At 42.8% G+C, this 18568-nt stretch overlaps 1 protein-coding gene across 1 annotated transcript in view; it reads left to right on the plus strand.

The window, feature by feature from the left end:
• The window catches only part of MMP2 (matrix metallopeptidase 2), a 28553-nt gene extending 26865 nt beyond the window's left edge, over positions 1 to 1688 (plus strand). The window contains exons 12-13 of the mRNA XM_054640814.2: positions 26 to 135; positions 880 to 1688. Coding sequence (XP_054496789.2) covers positions 26 to 135; positions 880 to 983 — 214 coding nt within the window. The 3' untranslated portion in view covers positions 984 to 1688. The remainder of the gene's footprint in view (positions 1 to 25; positions 136 to 879) is intronic.
• Positions 1689 to 18568: the final 16880 nt, after the last annotated feature.

The following is an 18568-nucleotide window of genomic DNA, read 5'->3' on the forward strand; positions in this document are numbered from 1 at the left end:
AATGTAGAGATATAATTTCCTTCAGGTACAATGAAGAAAAGAAGAAAATGGAGCTTGCATCCCCTAAATTCATTGCTGACTCTTGGAATGGTGTTCCAGATAACCTCGATGCTGTCCTGGGCCTTGGGGACAGTGGTAAGCTGTAATTCTGATTTAAATCACTAACAAACTCTCTTATTTGTTTGCTGAAAAACTTATTGGAGACTAATTTCTTGTGGTCCATGAGTAGGAGCCAAATGGAGCCACGCAATGCCTGATGCACAGGATGTCCTAACACCAGGGTGCATGACCAAGCCAGTCCTTGTGGCTTGGACGTTTCCCAGCTCCTTGACACTCCCCAGGTTCCTCCACACCAGCACACACTCCCAGCATCATTTCAGCACCATCCTGCCCTGGCACAACCAGAACTCAAGGATGATCATCTCCCTGATCACAGGCATGAATGGGTTCTAGGTTGCAATTTTTCTTAATTTCCTATGCACTCCAGCTGAGATCCTGGCCTGTGGTTTTAAGGGGCCTTAAATTTTGCACAGATATGCACTAAAGGCTGAGAGCAACACTGGTGTCACATGAGTCCTGACTCAGTCACATTTTCAACATCTATTTTGCCAGCAAATATTTCATCCCAGAAAACTCTGGCTCACAAAGTTCACAAAGTAAACCTTAATAAGGCTCCATTTGACAAGAGCTCTCTTCTACAGGATGGGAATTTCAATATATTTTTAAAATATATCTTTTCAATAATACAAATACACAAGAATATTTTGGGAAATAAGTCATTCAATTCATTAAGCTTCATGAGATCACAAAGACAAAAAATCTTTGATCAAGAATTATGTGCTCCATAATCTGAGCATATTTATTTATTTATTTTAACAGGATATACCTACTTTTTCAAAGATCAATACTATCTACAAATGGAAGACAAGAGTTTGAAGATTGTTAAAATTGGCAAGATAAGCTCTGACTGGTTGGGTTGCTGAACCATATGAGATATCAATAACCAAATATTTACTTTTTTGTTATATGCCTTATCTGTAATTAGAAATAGATCTGAATGCTAATTACTGGACCAGTCTGGTACTGGCACCAAGACACTAAGTACCAGTACTGTACACATCAGATAATTTAAGAGTGTTTGCCTCCTCAGTATACAAAAGATGTTTACTATATATTCTGGTACAATTTTTCCGTTGTCATGCTAGTCATAGTGCTATGAACAGAACAGCCATCGTTCTTCATTGCCTTGGTGCTTAAACAAAGCCTTGGAACCTTTGGAGACTGGATCATGCCCCTCTGTTATTCACATACCAGATAGGCTCAAATGAGATGTACCAGCAGTGCACTTTGATTTTTATTTTTTTTAAATACAACTCTGTTATAAATGGATGGTTTGTCTTGATGTTTTTCACCCTCCTACGAGTTTGATCATTACTTCCATTTATTTACATAATAATACAGAAAGACTGTCAAAGGCACAGGTTGCCTCAGGATCTGCTTTGTGTTGATGCATGATAGAATCATGGCAAAAAACTGTGTTAAAGTATTGTTTTAAAGTACTTTTTATTTTAATACCTTAGTTAAATTTAGCAATTTGCTTCATGCACTTTGTTACTACTATATAACGTGTTTATATGGATGGAAACGACTCAGATTTTTGAAGACAATGAGTTATACATAAAAGTCAAGTATTGTTTAACGTGTTTTATTTTTCTGTTCTTTATAATATTGGGGGGGGGGTTTCAATAAGGCTTTGTTCTTTTCACAATCTCATAGAATGTTTCTCATTAAAAAATAAACCAGAAAAGAATGTCCCACACATGAAGTGCCAACAATACCAATAAAATCAAATTACACTGTCAACACTACTCATGGGCAGGCTCCCTTGTATCACTTGACATTATAAATCCAGTAGCATGTTTCAGTGCATTACCAGTCAAAGACAAAAACATTACCCCAGTATATAAGCACACAGGGGGGTTATTTAGAAACCCAGGTTATTTTCCCTGTTGGTTCCAAGGTGCAACTGCAGCAATTTAATTAAAGAAAGAATTTGGCCCCATGTCTGTGCAAAGCCTGCTACCCTCCCTGAACAGTTTCCACTCCTGTCTGTCATCCACACTCCATCACAGGCTACCTCTCCACAGCCCAGGCAGGAAGAGAGGGTGCATGTATACTATGGGGATGTAAGCTTGAGAAACAGGGACGTAAACCCTTATCCTGCCCATGAGATCAGACACCATCTGGCCAAGGATCTTATCCTGCTCCATGCACATGAAACACTTCATAATCCTCTATGGATCAGGCAAGGGGTCAACCTAGGTCCTTCTAAAAACATCTTTAGGTCCATGATCCACAGAACTGATCAGTTACTAATACCTGAGCCCATGATCTGGTTTCTTCTCATGTCCTCTACAACTTCATGTTTGTTTACACTCTGCTTTCCTGTTCTAAGCAGAGTTTTTTTACTATGATATTCTGAAAAGATACTTTTTCTAAAATGGCATTTGCCAAATCATCTTTTAATTGCACTCATCCAAATATAACTCCCCTTTAGGAAGCTGTCAATTACTATAGACAGTCCTCACCTGAATGAGCCAGCACTATTTTTACTTATGCCAAAAAGAAAGATGCCTTATCGCCTCCTCAGAATACTCATTCTCATTAGAAATCATTAATTCCCTTCACAATTAGTCTTGCACCAGAGCCAACAAAAGAAAACACAAAACAAAGCGGCTCTAATTGCAAAATGTTAGTGTTTCACTTTTTGCAAACACCTGGCAACCCTCTCATGATAGCAGGATCTATTTCAGGGATGTATGATCTGTCCTGATCATAAAGATCTTCCTGCACTAGTGCTGAAAATATTCTCTAGCTTTAATGACTGCCAGGCATTCCTTTTGAGCACTGCAATAATTTAAACTCTATTTTAAGAATCCTCAATAACCATCCCCTGAAGATTTTTGTGTTCTTATGTCAATACTGCCCCAACATGCCTACTCTAGCATCTGTACTTAATATGGAAGGGGTTTCAAACATAGATATAGTAGAACATTTGCAACAGGCCTTCCAGCTCTGAACTTGCTAAATCACTTTTCTATTGATTACTGAAATAGTTTCCTTTTTGTCTGCAACTCATACATGTTTTCCAATATTGGCAAACCTACCATCTTATGTTCTGTAGTAATAGCACCATAATCCTACAAAACTCTGCACATCTGGTGGGTGTAAGGAGTTCTGCTCAGCGTCTCCTTTTGTTCCTGCCTGTGTAAACCCATTCTCCAGTGACTAAATCACTGGCAGAAAACCAGAAATAAATTTTCTGTCCTTAACCCAATGCACACTTCTTTGGGTTCGGTTTCAGACTGGCGACTTTAAGATTAACACAGGTCATTTATAAACACATCTGTTTCTGTTCATCAGCTGTAACATTTGCCAGGTTATCGCTCACATGCGCCAGACAAGCTGGGGGAGCACACTGACCTTCTCATTAGCCTTTCACATCTGACCTGGGAAACACTAAGTCACAAAATGTGTCCTGAAAAAGTCTTTGGGTCTAATTCCACTTATTGAGAGCCACTTCTAAAATCTCCCTTTCCTTTCCTGTTGGTAATGAGTTAACCATGAGGTGGAAAGTCCTTACCTGAGAAGCACTGCAGCTCAGCCTGTACCCAACATGTCCCATGCAAACCCATCCCACTCATTTGCTTCCCTGTTTAACTCCAGGTCTGTCCCAACACTATGGACTTTCTTGATGATCCCTAGACCCTTGGCTGAACCAGATTATCTTTCCCAAGTCTCTTTTTTCACCCCTCTTGTGCACTTTGAGACTGTGCCCTTGTCAAGGAGGACACGGCCCTTGCCTTTCCTGCCCTCAACACACTTCTCCCAAGACATTTTCAGAACAGAACCAAGAGTTTTTACCTACCTTCTTCAAAAAGAAACAAAGGGAAAAAGCATAAGTGTTTACCTCAAAGCCATACAAAATCCAGCACAAACATTTATTGAACTTGTTCTACCTCTAGAGTTTTATTAAATTGAAGTTGGGTTCACTCAGGACTTTTTGGTGTCAGGGTAGAATTGCACACACGTTGCACCAAAGTTTGTTGCAGCATGGGGAGAGTTCAGATACTCTTGCTCCTTGGGCTGAAGGAAATCTCTCCCAGTTATGAGCAGGATGGGCTGCAGGCCCCCAGCAAGGCAGCTCCAGTCCAGTAGGGTAAAGGGCAGTGGTTTAGCAACTGCTCCATCACAATACATAAAAAGCAGCCAAGGCTATAATGAAATGCCACAGTTTAAACACTCAACAGACAGAGCAGCCTGAACTGTGAATCATGCTTAACACTTTGTGTCTCACTAATACTTTGTATTTGCTAAAAACACAATTTCTTCCTGCTGCTCTGTCTTGATTTTACAAAGCAGCAGTTACTCATAAATTTTAGGAATTGACTGTAACTGTGTTGTTCTTAAAATCAGGAGGAAGTAAGCCCTTTAGGTCTGTTTTGGACACATTATTTCTATTTACAAACTCAGACATGTATGGTTTTAGCAGCAAAGACTAAGTGAATGAACATGCTTCTGCTTTTGGAAGAGCTGAAATCAGCAAACAAGCAGCATTGAGCTCTCTGGAATCACAGAGATTGGTTCATGCAAAGAGAAACACTTGATCCAGACTGGTTATGTAAAACAATCAGAAGTATTAGGTGTTTCCAGGTAGGAAATGTAGTAAGAACAAAAACAAAATTGGGAAAAAACCTCAAAACAACAACCAATTCAACAACTATGTCTTCAGATCAAGACTCCTTGCCTTTTATGAGAATATTCTTCACCAGACATATCATTTCTCGTGGTTTTCGGAAAAACAAATTCCTGGCCTGGACCAAGAAGGGAATGGATTAAGTGAACCAACAGTCTCTTCTAGTCTTGAACTGCCTTAGGCCATAAATTAATTTCTATAATTTAAGAAGCATATATAACAGCTTTTTCTAAATTGCATATTAAATTTATGCCTGCATATGCATACACAAATAAATAGCTCATGGCTATATTAGAATATTTTATTTCCTATAGATGTCAGAATAGAATATTTGTTTTGAAGAGACCTATGACAATCATCTAGGCCAACTGTGTGAAGGTTAATTGACCTAAACCTGCTCAGCACATAACACCAGCTTTTCCCTTCTCCAGAAAATAAATCACAGTCTGAGCAAAGAACAACACAGTGAGGTAAAGTAAAAGTGTTCAGCCTGCACAGGAGACCTTCCCTGGTAGCACTGCTGGAGATAACAGCCAAGAAATCCAAGATAATAATTTGTTTTATTGCTCAAACACTTTCTGCAAAAGCTCCATGAGAGGCCACACCAGCCTTGCAGGTTGGTCAGCCTAAGTAGCACTGGGAAGGCTGCATCCACACTGCCTGCTTATATCATCACTGGATCATTCTTTCACCTAATTTTGCAAATCCCCAAACTCCCAGGAGGCTTCTAAAGTTCAGCTTCAGCCAGATTCACCATACTCATGTTCAGAATCTTTCAGACAACCAGCAAGCCAGCCTGGAAGAGGGATACAAGAATAAAAGGCCTCATGACACTACAGGTCTGCATTTGCCTTGCAAACCCTGCCACAGATGCTCTGCACAATGAGCTGGAGGGTGAAAAACAGAATCTGTTGAACTTTCAGATGTCTTTTACTGCCCAGTCCTCTCCTCTGGGGCTTCTCAGAATTACTCACAAATGACTGACTTGCTTTGCTGTTAAGAATTTGTTAGCATTGCCAAAATAAACTAAAAATGTAAGAGGATAATTGTTTTAATTTAGATTAGCCAGGAGTTTGGCAGTCTGTCTCTGGAATTAGGTGGAGGTGGTCTCCACTTTCTAAAAGACAGGAATTCACAATATTAAGCTATCCAAGTGGGCTTTTTTTCCACGTCTCTTACCACTGCTTCAACCTTGGACTGCTTCACAGCTACATTCTGCCTTGCCTATGCCTCTTACAGCACAATACTGCTGCCAAAAGGGCTAAAGCCTGAAAGCAGCTTCACACTCTGCAGCTGAGTGCCAGGCAATGATGCAGACCCAGCACCTCAACTTCATAGAGCTCCTAATCACCACAAGCCAAGGAATTGGGAAATTCAACCCCAGGTCTCCCACCCAGTGCCACATCACAGTCACTTCAGCCATGGAGAGATTATTTCTGCTGTGGCTGCTCCTAAACAATTCTGGCCACGGCCACTCTCCACTGCTCTCCTTTCCAGCTCCCTGAACCTGACCCCATGGAACCCCCACAGCAGAGTTCAGTGCCTCAGGACAGCAGCAGAGGAGTGAACAAGGCAAACCAAGGCACAGGACTTTACCAGAGAGGCAAGTCCTGCGTGCAGAAGGAAGACAAGGGCTCTGCTTCCTCTCTGTGGTCAATGCATTGACTGTTGAACCCAGGCTTCACAAGGGAGACATTCATTTCTCACTAGCTGAAGACATGGCAAGGCTCATTAAATTCTAGCATTTTCATGCTTTTCCATTAAGTAAATGTATTTTTCAAGGCCACTTACAACTCTATTCATCAGCAGCTCAAAAAATGAAGTAGAAGGACCTACAATGAAAATCCTTTTTCTGTTGTTTCCAATGTCAAAGGGGCTTCTAAACCCCTCATTTGTAGGATTTTCATCCATTCTCACATTTACATGCACAGCATTGTATTTCCATGTATGATTATTTGCCAATGCTAAAGTTCTTAGGAATTCAAGTAATGGAGTATGATCTGAATAACTGTGACATGAACTAGGCTGCTGTAGACACCGCACGCACAGTGTGAAAAGGCAAAAGGAGGCTCTGCAAACATTAAGGTGGAAAAAATACAACCAAAGTTCATGAGCCTTACTTTCTCCTAAATTTGGAATAATCTGCATCCTCACTAGCCCTCCACACAGTCCCAAAGTAGGCTAATTCAGAAGAACATTTATGAAATGTGGATGTAAACTAGAACAATTCCTGGAGTTCAAGGGGAGAAAAGCCTCTGCAGAGCCAAGAAGTGGCTTTACAATAGTTGACAGCTTTAAAACAAACCGAGGGAGAGCTATTGCAGTTGACGCAGCATTGCTTCCAGTTTGATTTTCCTTCCAGAGCCAGCAGAGGAGCTGTCACAGGCAAACATGTGGGAAGGGGAGTTGTGCTGAAATTCGCGCTGCGGGCGCGTTCCGCGCTCCGGGCTCGGAGCGGCCCCTGCGGGAGAGCGGCCGCACCGCACCCGCACCGCGGAGCGCCGGCACCGGGACGGGGCTGCTGGAGCTCTGACACCGCTCCTCCTCCAGCAGGGCATGGGGACAGGGCTGCTGGAGGTCTGACACCGCTCCTCCTCCAGCAGGGCATGGGGACAGGGCTGCTGGAGCTCTGACACCCATTCCTCCTCCAGCAGGGCATGGGGACGGGGCTGCTGGAGCTCTGACACCCATTCCTCCTCCAGCAGGGCATGGGTACAAGGCTGCTGGAGCTCTGACACCCATTCCTCCTCCAGCAGGGCATGGGGACGGGGCTGCTGGAGCTCTGACACCCATTCCTCCTCCAGCAGGGCATGGGTACAAGGCTCCTGGAGCTCTGACACCCATTCCTCCTCCAGCAGGGCATGGGGACGGGGCTGCTGGAGCTCTGACACCCATTCCTCCTCCAGCAGGGCATGGGGACAGGGCTGCTGGAGCTCTGACACCCATTCCTCCTCCAGCAGGACATGGGGACGGGGCTGCTGGAACCCTGACACCCATTCCTCCTCCAGCAGGGCATGGGGACGGGGCTGCTGGAGCTCTGACACCCATTTCTCCTCCAGCAGGGCATGGGGACAAGGCTCCTGGAGCACTGATACTGCTCCTCCTCCAGCAGGGCATGGGGACAAGGCTCCTGGAGCCCTGACACCCATTCCTCCTCCAGCAGGGCATGGGTACAAGGCTGCTGGAGCTCTGACACCCATTCCTCCTCCAGCAGGGCATGGGGACGGGGCTGCTGGAGCTCTGACACCGCTCCTCCTCCAGCAGGGCATGGGGACAGGGCTGCTGGAGCCCTGACACCGCTCCTCCTCCAGCAGGGCATGGGGACAGGGCTGCTGGAGCTCTGACACCCATTCCTCCTCCAGCAGGGCATGGGGACGGGGCTGCTGGAGCTCTGACACCCATTCCTCCTCCAGCAGGGCATGGGGACGGGGCTGCTGGAGCTCTGACACCCATTCCTCCTCCAGCAGGGCATGGGGACGGGGCTCCTGGAGCACTGATACCGCTCCTCCTCCAGTATAGCACCGGGACAGGGCTGCTGGAACCCTGACACCCATTCCTCCTCCAGCAGGGTACCAGGACAAGGCTCCTGGAGCCCTGACACCGCTCCTCCTACAGCACCAGGACAGGGCTCCCCAGCACTGACACCCACTCCTCCTCTCCTCCTCCAGCAGGGCCCCACAAAAGCCCCTGCAGCAAAGGCAGACACAGAACAGCTGCATCCCTCGGAGTCCTCGCTGTGAAACGCTGCCGAGCAGGAGGCTTGAAGGGCCAGTTATTTTGGGGTAGTACCAAGCTATTTAAAAAGATAAAGAGTGCTTAAACATCAAAAGGAAAGCACATTTTGTTAGGAATAAGTGTGAAAATTCTTTTACAGAATCAATTCTGTAAAGAGAGGGAGAACTGTTGAATCCCATTCCACAGCTCCCATATACACTCTGCCATATGTACACTCCATACTCATTGAGGGGAAGATTTTTCCCTGAGTTTGTCTCTCCTTCCTCATGTCCCTCAGTCATTTCAGCCACCATCCCTTCAAGCCAAACCAGGAAAGTCATCCAAAGCCGCACAGCCTTCAGCCAGGACAGGCTGGGAAATGACTGGGCCAGGCTCAAGGAATTTCCTCTCTGTAGGAGGTAAGTCCCCCACAGCAACTCCTGCCAGTCCAAAGAGCAAATATTGTCTTTATAGCAGCACAGTGTGCTGCCAGTAGACCTCTGGCCACATCTCAGCCCTATCTCCACCACACACTATGGGTATTCCAACCTATTATCTATATTTTTTCCAGAGTTGTTAAAGTCTTTGTTCTTTAAACTGATACTACCTGAATGTAATTTTAACAGGTCACCTTGGTGCAATTCTCTGGTATAATTCAACATTCTTATGGAAAACATAAATGCTTTCTACTGAGGAGTGATAAGCGCTCAGAAATAAATCCTGTGCCATACCATCCCGTTTGAGAGTGAAGCTATAGAATCTGAGGCAAGTCATAAAACAACAAAGAGGCAAAATGAGCTTATTAGCACCCTTTCATGCATTTTGGATTCCTCTCTTCTCTCTTATTTTCAAAACTTGAACGTACATGAGAACATTGAGAAAATCAGTTCTCTAAGGCATTCTTGCCCTATGGCCACAACTGGCACCCCAACAAGCATAGAGAGAGGTTTCAAAGATTTTATTCCATATCTCATGGCCTAAACTGTGCCTTAGTTTGCTTGTAGGATTTATTACATCAGTGGAATACAGTTTTTTTAAAAAGTCAAACACTGCTATTTACATAGAAAACACATCTCCTTGCCTACTGAAGCACAAGCTCTTAAGAAAAGTGTTTATTAAAATTTAAGTATAATAAAAGCAGTGGTTCGGTAAATTTCAGATATTCATGGCAGTACATTTTCTTTGAGAGGTTCTTGGGTTTGCTTTATCATTTCTGACATTTCATATAGCACGTTATAAGCTTTTGCAGGGGAACAGCACTTTTACTAGAGCAGCAAATTGCTCAGGTGGGAGAGGTTGATGCTAAACATTATTAAAAGATCTTCCTTCCCAAAACAAGAAATGAATGCAAAAGCATAAAATCATCTGGGAGCACAAATTCTCTAGAAAAACATTAGAAATAAATAAGGAATAGTCTGTTTTTTAATAAGAAAGTCACCTGTGCATCTGTCTGTTAACTCTGCTTACTATACACATCTTCAATAGCCAGATGAAACACTGCACTGTGATTTAACAAGACAGTACAGGTAGTTTAGAATACTTTCCAGATTTCTGTCATTTATATGTCAAAAGACTCCAGCTGACATGGCTACAGCACAATTTTCCAAGACCATTTCCAAGGAGTTCTAAGGCCCCATAACAAAATCAAAATCAGATTTTATTTAAAATACAGACATTAATATTCACTTTTGTAACAACACTGAGATTACCACTACTTATAAATTCTGATAATGGCAGCTTCTGGAAACGATTTGTTGCTCTGCCTCTCCAGCCCATTTGGTGACTGCTTTGATATATAAATTGTTTGCAGATCTATACACTCTGAAATTCTTCAGAGAAATATCCATCCTTCTTGTTTAAGTTCATAACTGTCAGAGGCATCTCCCAAACATCAATACATTTTCAACTTGATTTAAATTGGGGTAAAATTTCACAAGGCCTTTTTTATTTTGTGTTTGTGGAGATTTTCCTGTTCCTTTTTCTGTTGTTGTCTCTCCATCTACTGTCACTTTTCAGTTTCCACAACAGTGGTGGAAACACTGTGTTTATTTCCAAGTTCTTTCATGGATTGTATGATCCATTTTAATGGCACACATCCTTTTGAAATTACTGTCCTCTGTTCAATTAACACATTTTATGTTCACTTTCTGCCAAAATGCCTAGGGTATGTGAACCTTCTTCACTCTGCATGTTTTGCTTGCAGACAGAAATGAAGCAAGCAGTTTTCTTAAAATTTCAAGTTAATAAATCCCTGAGTAATTAATTGACATAAAATGTCTATACTATACCATTGGGCTACCAAGGCAAGGACTGGCACTGCACAATTTAGCCTTCCAAAAGCCCCAGATCCTTAGTCTTGGAAAGTCTTGTGTTTACCTAAGGCCTCTTGATAAAGCTGCCTGATCCTCTTCCTGCTGAAATCAGTGGTGGAATTGCCAGTGACCTCAATAAGAACAAGGTTCCAACACCACTACCCCAAGGCTTTATTATTTCCAATTGTCTCGGTACACATCACAGGCATTAAGAAATGTGTCTCCACCTCAAAAGTAAATCCTGTGGGTGTGCAGCAGTAGATAAAACCACTTTGCACTGAGATAGCACTTTCTGTTTCAATACATTTTACAACTGATTATGCCTTTCAATCCCTCCAGTAAGATAACCACTCCATACTACAGGCTGGAAAACCAGCACAGAGTTACTGTCATTTGCCCAGTGAAGCAGGGGGGAAATTCCAACATCCAGCCCCTTTGAGTCCATGCCCCTCTGCTGCTGGGAAGGAAGCAGAGAGCCTCTGTAACTAATCACCATTTCTCTTTAGGAGAACTGAGCTACAGCTTCATAATCCTTTGTTAACATCCACATCTGTGATCTGATTCCACAGAAGAAAAAGAGGTTATTTTACTGTTCAAGGCCCAGTCTCAGTTTTTTGAACCTGTCTTACATATCAGTATCCAAAAGCTTCTCCAAGCCAGCTGGGTAGAGTTTAGACAGTGTTTCTAATCCCACAGCCCATTTCCAGACTCAAACCTTCTTTGAAATAAAGAATGAAAAGCTTGGGCAAAGCACCTGTAATCAGCATCTGAAATGTCCTGTTAGGACACACACTCTCCTCAGAGCTTCCCCTGCCTTTTTGCTGGCCACAAACTTTGGCTAAAGTCAGCAGAAAAGCAGAATGTTTATTCTTCAGGCACAGCTAGCAGCACATCTCTGAAAACTGCCAAGTAATAGCAAGCCTGTTTCCTAGCATTCACTCCCTTTTTTGCAAGACTCATTGTTTCCAGCCTTCCTGCCCTTTTCCTCTAGAATTTTTTTTTTTAACCTGTATTCCAAAGCTTATAAGAGATCACTGCTTTGGGCTTCACAGCATGTGTCTAGGCTGGTCCCTATGTCAGATCAACCTTATCTATGAGTACCTGTGCAGAAGAGACACTGCTGTAGTCTTCAAGGATCCCAACTGCTAGACAGCAGAAATACTTGGTCTTGTTTTAAATTACCCAATATCCTCCCCTTCAGTATTTGAAGATGCACTGTGGCTCAGGGAAGATTATGTTAGCATTAACTGATCTCACACACCTGAATTTTGCTATTGTCCTTACAATCTTGCATCCTCACCTGTCAAATTAATATCATTAGAATGGCTTCAGTGATAGCACTTAAAAAAGCAGAAAGTGGTTTGAGCAAAGCAGATACCTGTTAACAGGTACTACAGAAGGAATAAGTAGGAGAATCTTCCTCCAGTTGCTAAATAAAAAAAGAATTACTGCATGCCTTCCACTCCCCCCTTAATTCTAGTTACCAAGTTCTTGCTCTCATTAGATACTTCAGCTGAGTCACACTTGGTGGGTCAGTTGGAAATGCCTCATTTACTCTTGCTTGTTCACTCTCAACTCCTCTTTATTTCTTGGAATGGTATAAAAAAAATTGGCCCATTTGCATACTTACTCTCCTACTATCATGGTGTACTTAAAACTCCAAATAATATGACAAAAATATCACTTAAGTATCCTTCTGACATACTGATGGAGTTCTGCAGGGTGAGTTTCTGTGGTAAGAAAAGTTTGTTTTCCTTGGCTGGAAACACATGAGTTATACATTACAGTGAGGCAGATCATATTTACAATTGAATGTGCCTATTAAGATTTTCATACCCCAGACACACAGCAGAGCTGGGGCTGCATCTGCCAAGGCAGTCAGGAGATATTAATGAAGCACACAGAACTCTGCTGCTGTCCAGAGGAAAGCTGATAGTAAACCAACAGACACAGTCACATGGGTTTGTTACATAATTTTGGTCTTTGCTAAAATAGCCAAAATGCCTGGCTGTACTGAGAGAATCTCTGTGGAGGAGTTTGTGTTTACAGTGGTTCTCCCAGCCTGGAACTACTGACTGTAAAACACCATTAAAGCACTCCAGTTTTAGAGTTGACAAAAAACAGTGAAGAGGCCACAGGCCTCATCTGGTGATTAGGAAAGGCACAGGGCAGACTCTAATTTCCCTCCAACAGGGTAAATTTTTCTCCCCAGAGCTGCAATCTGCACCTCTCCCCAGCTGTGCCTGTTGCCCAGTCCTGCTCCCGTTGGCATCCCAGCTGCCAGAGCACACACCCAGCCCTGCACTCCAGGACAGCTCTGCCCCTGCACTGGTGCAGCCCCTCAGGCACCACTGCAGGAGGGCTGCAGGGCAATTGTGAAGGTTACAGGCAAGATAACACCAAAATAAATAAGCTGTTGGTAGCCCTGATTTCTAAGAGCTCCCTCGTACTGCAGGCCTGCGGTAACCAACAGCTGGGCAAGGGGCCAGGCAAGGCTGAGTCTCTGCAAGCACACACAGCTGAAGCTGTTGAAAGACAATATAAAGGTGGTTTTGTCTCAGCTGCCTGAGACAGCCCCAGAACTCCACTGAGACTGTGGAAGGGACCTCAAGAGTCATGGACTTGTCTTATCATTTAAGGAAGTCACATCAGCTGAGGCCCTTAAACTCAGTTGGACACTGTGCTAACACATTGAGCAAATACTTCAGTGCATTGCTAGAGACTCTCAGCATTTATTTATTTTTCATATTAAGATACAAAGTGAAAACATTCTTCAGAGGCCATACTAACTGTAAATTATTAAGAATTTGTTCTAATACTGACAGTTTAAAAACTGCATGGGCTGGGTCATGGAGCTTTAGAACTGGAAGAAAACCAGCTCCTTCAAACACAGGAGCTGGAATGAACTCAGATAACACCAACAGAGACATAAAATTTAGCACACTGAACAAGTTGTTCTTTTTTCTTTTCCTTATTCCATGTAAGACTCCTGAAACCATTCTTATTATACAATGTGAAATAGAAACTATTAAAAAGAGATAGTGAATGTGAATAAATATAAATATTGGAAATGTAATAGCATGTTAATAGATTACAAAACTGTCAACAAAAATAGAGAAATCACAGTTCTTATGACAGCTGTCCATACTGATACTGTCACCACAGAAGGCTTGGTTTTAGATGAAATAACATTATACTTAAAGGGAAAGTTCAAAGCAAAATATACTTTAATTCAAGAAGAAACAGAAGGTTCTGATTCCCAAAGAAAATTTCAATATGAAATTTTCAATTTCAAATAAACATACACAAAAACGTTTAGGTTATGGGAAATTCTCCTGAATGCTCTGCTCAAAACCACTTCTTTATTATGTGCTTGACATTTGTCTGAATTTAATACCTGTATGTGTACCAGGAAGAAAACATTTGCAGTGTGTGGTGGATGGATATTATAAATAACTTTTCCACATCTAGTTTTTACTCATAGTAGGATCTGCAGTGGGATGAAATAAACAGAGCATAGCTTAAGCTCCCCATAAACCAAAACAAAAGGCATCACAATATTTCATACAGGTCATATACCTATATATCCGTTTTCTGACAGCAAGCTGGTCCTTATGGCGTTTTGCAGTGAGGTACTGAACACTGCATAAAGATGACTGGGGATTTATCGCCCTCTTGTGAACAAGGGAACAGTTACAATCATCCTGAAAGTGAACGTGCAGTTGTTGCTGCTGCTAAAGAATCCTATAGTAAAAACACATCTGTACAATTAGTAAACAGAAATTCAGGTTAATAAAAAGGCAGGTCTGCTGGTTAATTTAATAAACTATAATAATTTTATCAGAAAATGATAAATTTCAAAATTAAAAATAATTCTAATTCAAATCAGAACAAGCAAGATATTTTTCTATGCGAGCAGGAAGACAGTAATCTAAATTCCACAAAATCACTGCCTAAAGCACTGATGTCAAATGCACAGACTAGCTCAAAGGTGTGTTAATCCCTGACTGCAGCCCCAAAACATCCTTCAAATTCAAACAGAGCAGGAGGATGAAAACACCTATTTTTGCCGTGCAGAAGATGTGGCCTTTTAACTGCAAAGACCAATCATGGGTGTAAATCCAAATTTGTTTGCAGATGCCAGTGAAGTTTGCAGACAGGAGCAGGGGGTCTTGGTCCAGCACTCCACAGCAGCTCCAGAGGAAACAGGCTAGCTCAGCACTGGGAAGCCATCCCACTGCTACTGAGTTATTTTTACAGAGCTTCCTCTTTGTGGTACTCCTTTCTTCCCTGAGGCTCTGCACCCACTCAGGGTGTCACTGCTGCTTTCCTTCTCCATCTCTGTCTGCTGTCCCTCTCCTTTACCAAGAGAGCACTGAAATCAGGGCAAAAGCCATAAAATGTTCAGGCAAAGTCACCACCCCTCATCAGACAAAACTCCAAGGCCAAGGAGCTGCTGGACACCAGGGTTTCCATTTCACACCCTGCCCTAAGGATGGGCAGCTACATCAATCCTTCCTTCTATCCTTCTCTTCTTCATGCACCCCTCACTAACTAAATGCTCCAAAGGGAACCCTTCAACCTAAACAACCCTGCTGTCGCAGACATCTTTTATGAAAAATCCGTTCCTGAGGATTTTTCCTCCTGAGAAGTTGAGAGGCCTCAGGAACAAAATGTAAACATTGATTATCTGCTGCTGTAGAATGCAACAGGTGCATCTGTGATTGGCCCATGTTGGTTGTTTCTAATTAATGGCCAATCACAGCCCAGCTGGCTCAGACTCTCTGTCCGAGCCACAAGCCTTTGTTATCATTCTTTTCTATTCTATTCTTAGCTAGCCTTCTGAGGAAATCCTTTCTTCTATTCTTTTACTATAGTTTTAATGTAATATATATCATAAAATAATAAATCAAGCCTTCTGAAACATGGAGTCAAATCCTCATCTCTTCCCTCAACCTGAGACTCCTGTGAACACGGTCACACCCTGCAACTGCTCACTGCACACACTTCCCTTTGTCCCTCACCAGCCAGAGTGCCCATGGGGACCATGGTTCCCTCTCAGGCTCAGCCTGGGATGTCCCCACATAAGCACAGCCTTCCCTGGGCAGCCATGGGCCCTTCCTGGGTGCGTGCACAGCACACCCTGTGTGTTTATACAAACGCCTTCTGGTCTTCTGTCACCACACCTACTAACAAGATGGCTCTCTACTGCACATCTGCAACAAAGAAACCTCACCAAAACTCTCTCCTGAGAGTATTATCAAGGTATGATATCAAGAAGCCAAGTGTTATTTGTAACAAGTAACAGAGGACCCTCGTCCTGAGAAGCAATAATAACACTGCCTTAGAGGAAGCTGGGAGCTTCTGTTTGTTTGTGCTGCCTTCCCTAATTTAAAGTAAATAAAGCATAAATCCTATCCAAATGAAGGCATCATCGAGCCCTACTAGCACAACATAATAACCATTTCCCTGAAAAACTATGTATTAATACCACTTAGCATAATGAATATTTAAAATGATACTGCAGTAAAGAATAAAAATTCACCTATGTCTTTCCTCTTCTTAGTAGTGACTGTTAATAAACAGCTTTATAGCTACTATATTTAAATGCAATTAGTTCCATACGTTTCCAGCTTAATAAGAAATAATACATATTCATTTCTGCTCATTAACAGTCAGTATATAACTCTTAGCTAATGAACATTCAATTATGTTCTCTGAATACATTGTGGGATAAATTCTCTTTTTGTTGCTCATATCAGTTCACTTCAATTCAGTTGCTGCTAATTAAAATTCTTTTGCCTCATGCAGTCAAACCTGGGTTTTTTGGAGTCCCTGGAGACTTTTTTAGGAGTTCTGTTTTATCTTTATGTACAGTCAGCTCCCTAATTAATGCTTTAAATAGGGTAAACTTTACTGAGGCTCCTGGGTTCAGTTCAAAGGAAAAAAAACCCAACCAGTAATTTTATATCTCATTCTCACACAAATCACTAGAGTCTCTATTTTCTTGTAAATCAACTTTTTCCCTTTTGTTTTCAGGTGAGTTCAATAATCAGGGAAGGTGCCAGTTTGAGAGCACTGGGAGCTGGAGATGCCCTATCATCAGTTGAGAGCTTTCCTTTCCCAGAGGAACAGAAGAGAAATTCTTGTCAAGTTGTCTAGATCTGCAGCCAGCTCAGGTGAGGAAGGAGCAATCTCCAAGGGTACGTACCCAATGGACTCCTTGAGACAATACCACCTCCATTTTCACCCAGCATCAGCAAGAGTCAATGCTATTTTTCCCTAAATTGTTATCAGAGCTGGCTCAGCAATCTACCTGCCTGTCTAGGACCAAAAATCCAACCAAGTCCTGCCTACTCCACTGAGACTAACACCACACAAGCTGAGCACTACTGAAGTGTCTCCCTTTGCAGAGGTCATTATCAGGTATGACTTGCTAAATGAAGTGATTAGGTTCTTGTCTCTGATTTATTTGCCTTAGTAAGCACTGAAAAGAGAAGGGAATTCAGCAGAAGAAGCTTCAGGGAACTTTCAGTATAAAGTTCTCCTCTTTGGTGCAGCATGCTAGGTGCAGCATGCAGCATCCTTTACCTGCACTTCTGGGCTGGCATGGATAACGTACTGGGGACAGCAAGCTCCCTGGGACAAAGACAGCTAAAAAAAATCTCTCAAATTGAACAAAGCATTTGAAAACTTACCAAGCAAACACTGTGAACCTTATGTGTATCAATATAAGGAATATAACACAAACACAGAAAGTCTAACTTTTAGGGAAGAAGGGACAGAGGCAGAGAAACAAATGTCTGTAAGAGAAAACATCTAGGAATACCCAAGAGAAATATTAGCTTAATGGGTGTTTCAATTCTATTTAACATTTAATGAAAACTCCAAGATACATCTATCTCAGCACCTGCCTTAGAAGAAGAGAAAAGGTATGTCTGGGTTTGTGTATACATGCATGCCCCATGTGTGCCTGCTTGGATGGGTAGATGCAAGCAAGTCAGCACCTCATCCACTCCCCAGGTGCCTGAGCACTGTGAAATGAACAGTCCAGAACTGCTTTCCTCGCTTGAAGTCTCACTAAACCAGTGAATTCTACTGAGAGACAAGCAGAGCTGGATTCCCAGGAGACTGAAGTTTATTGACAGAACCCTAAGGACTTTCACACCCTGTGTTATCCAGGCTGCCACAGTGCCATTTATGTGGCATGAGCCTGTATAATGCACAGGCAGGGCATAAAGGCCTTACCAGGATAACCCTGGAAGAGCATCCCAGGTGGAGAAAGACAAACTCCAAAACTTTTGTCCCACTTTTTGGCTGCCCTGAGTGCTGCAGAGACCATGCTGTCAGCTGGGCACAGATGGGCACATAGAAGGTGCATTCTGTGTGAGCATTCTTCCAGGAGGGGGGCACAGGCTCAACCAGCATTAGGGCTCCGTGGCCTAGGCAGCAAGCAAGAAAGCAGGAGAGATGGAAAGCCAGAAAGCAAGCCAGAAAACGAGAAAGAAAGCGAGAAAGCAATCAAGCAAGAAGTTGTTGAATTGAGAACAGAAACACATGGCCATCTACTGCTGTCCTCATACACATTTCTCACAAGTAGTTCACATTTGGTACCACAGAAAGAAACTGTAAAATCAGAATGGCACTTTGCATGATGAAGTTTTCTAGCTAGTCCTTGAGAGGAGTTGTTTTTCTCACAAGCAGTGAACAGATGCTCCCCAACTGCTGTGTGCAGCAGTGTTACACGGCCAGGCCAGGAGATGGCAGATTTTTGTCAGACAACAGC

This window comes from Agelaius phoeniceus, chromosome 12, assembly GCF_051311805.1.
Source record: "Agelaius phoeniceus isolate bAgePho1 chromosome 12, bAgePho1.hap1, whole genome shotgun sequence".
Lineage (NCBI taxonomy): Eukaryota > Metazoa > Chordata > Aves > Passeriformes > Icteridae > Agelaius > Agelaius phoeniceus.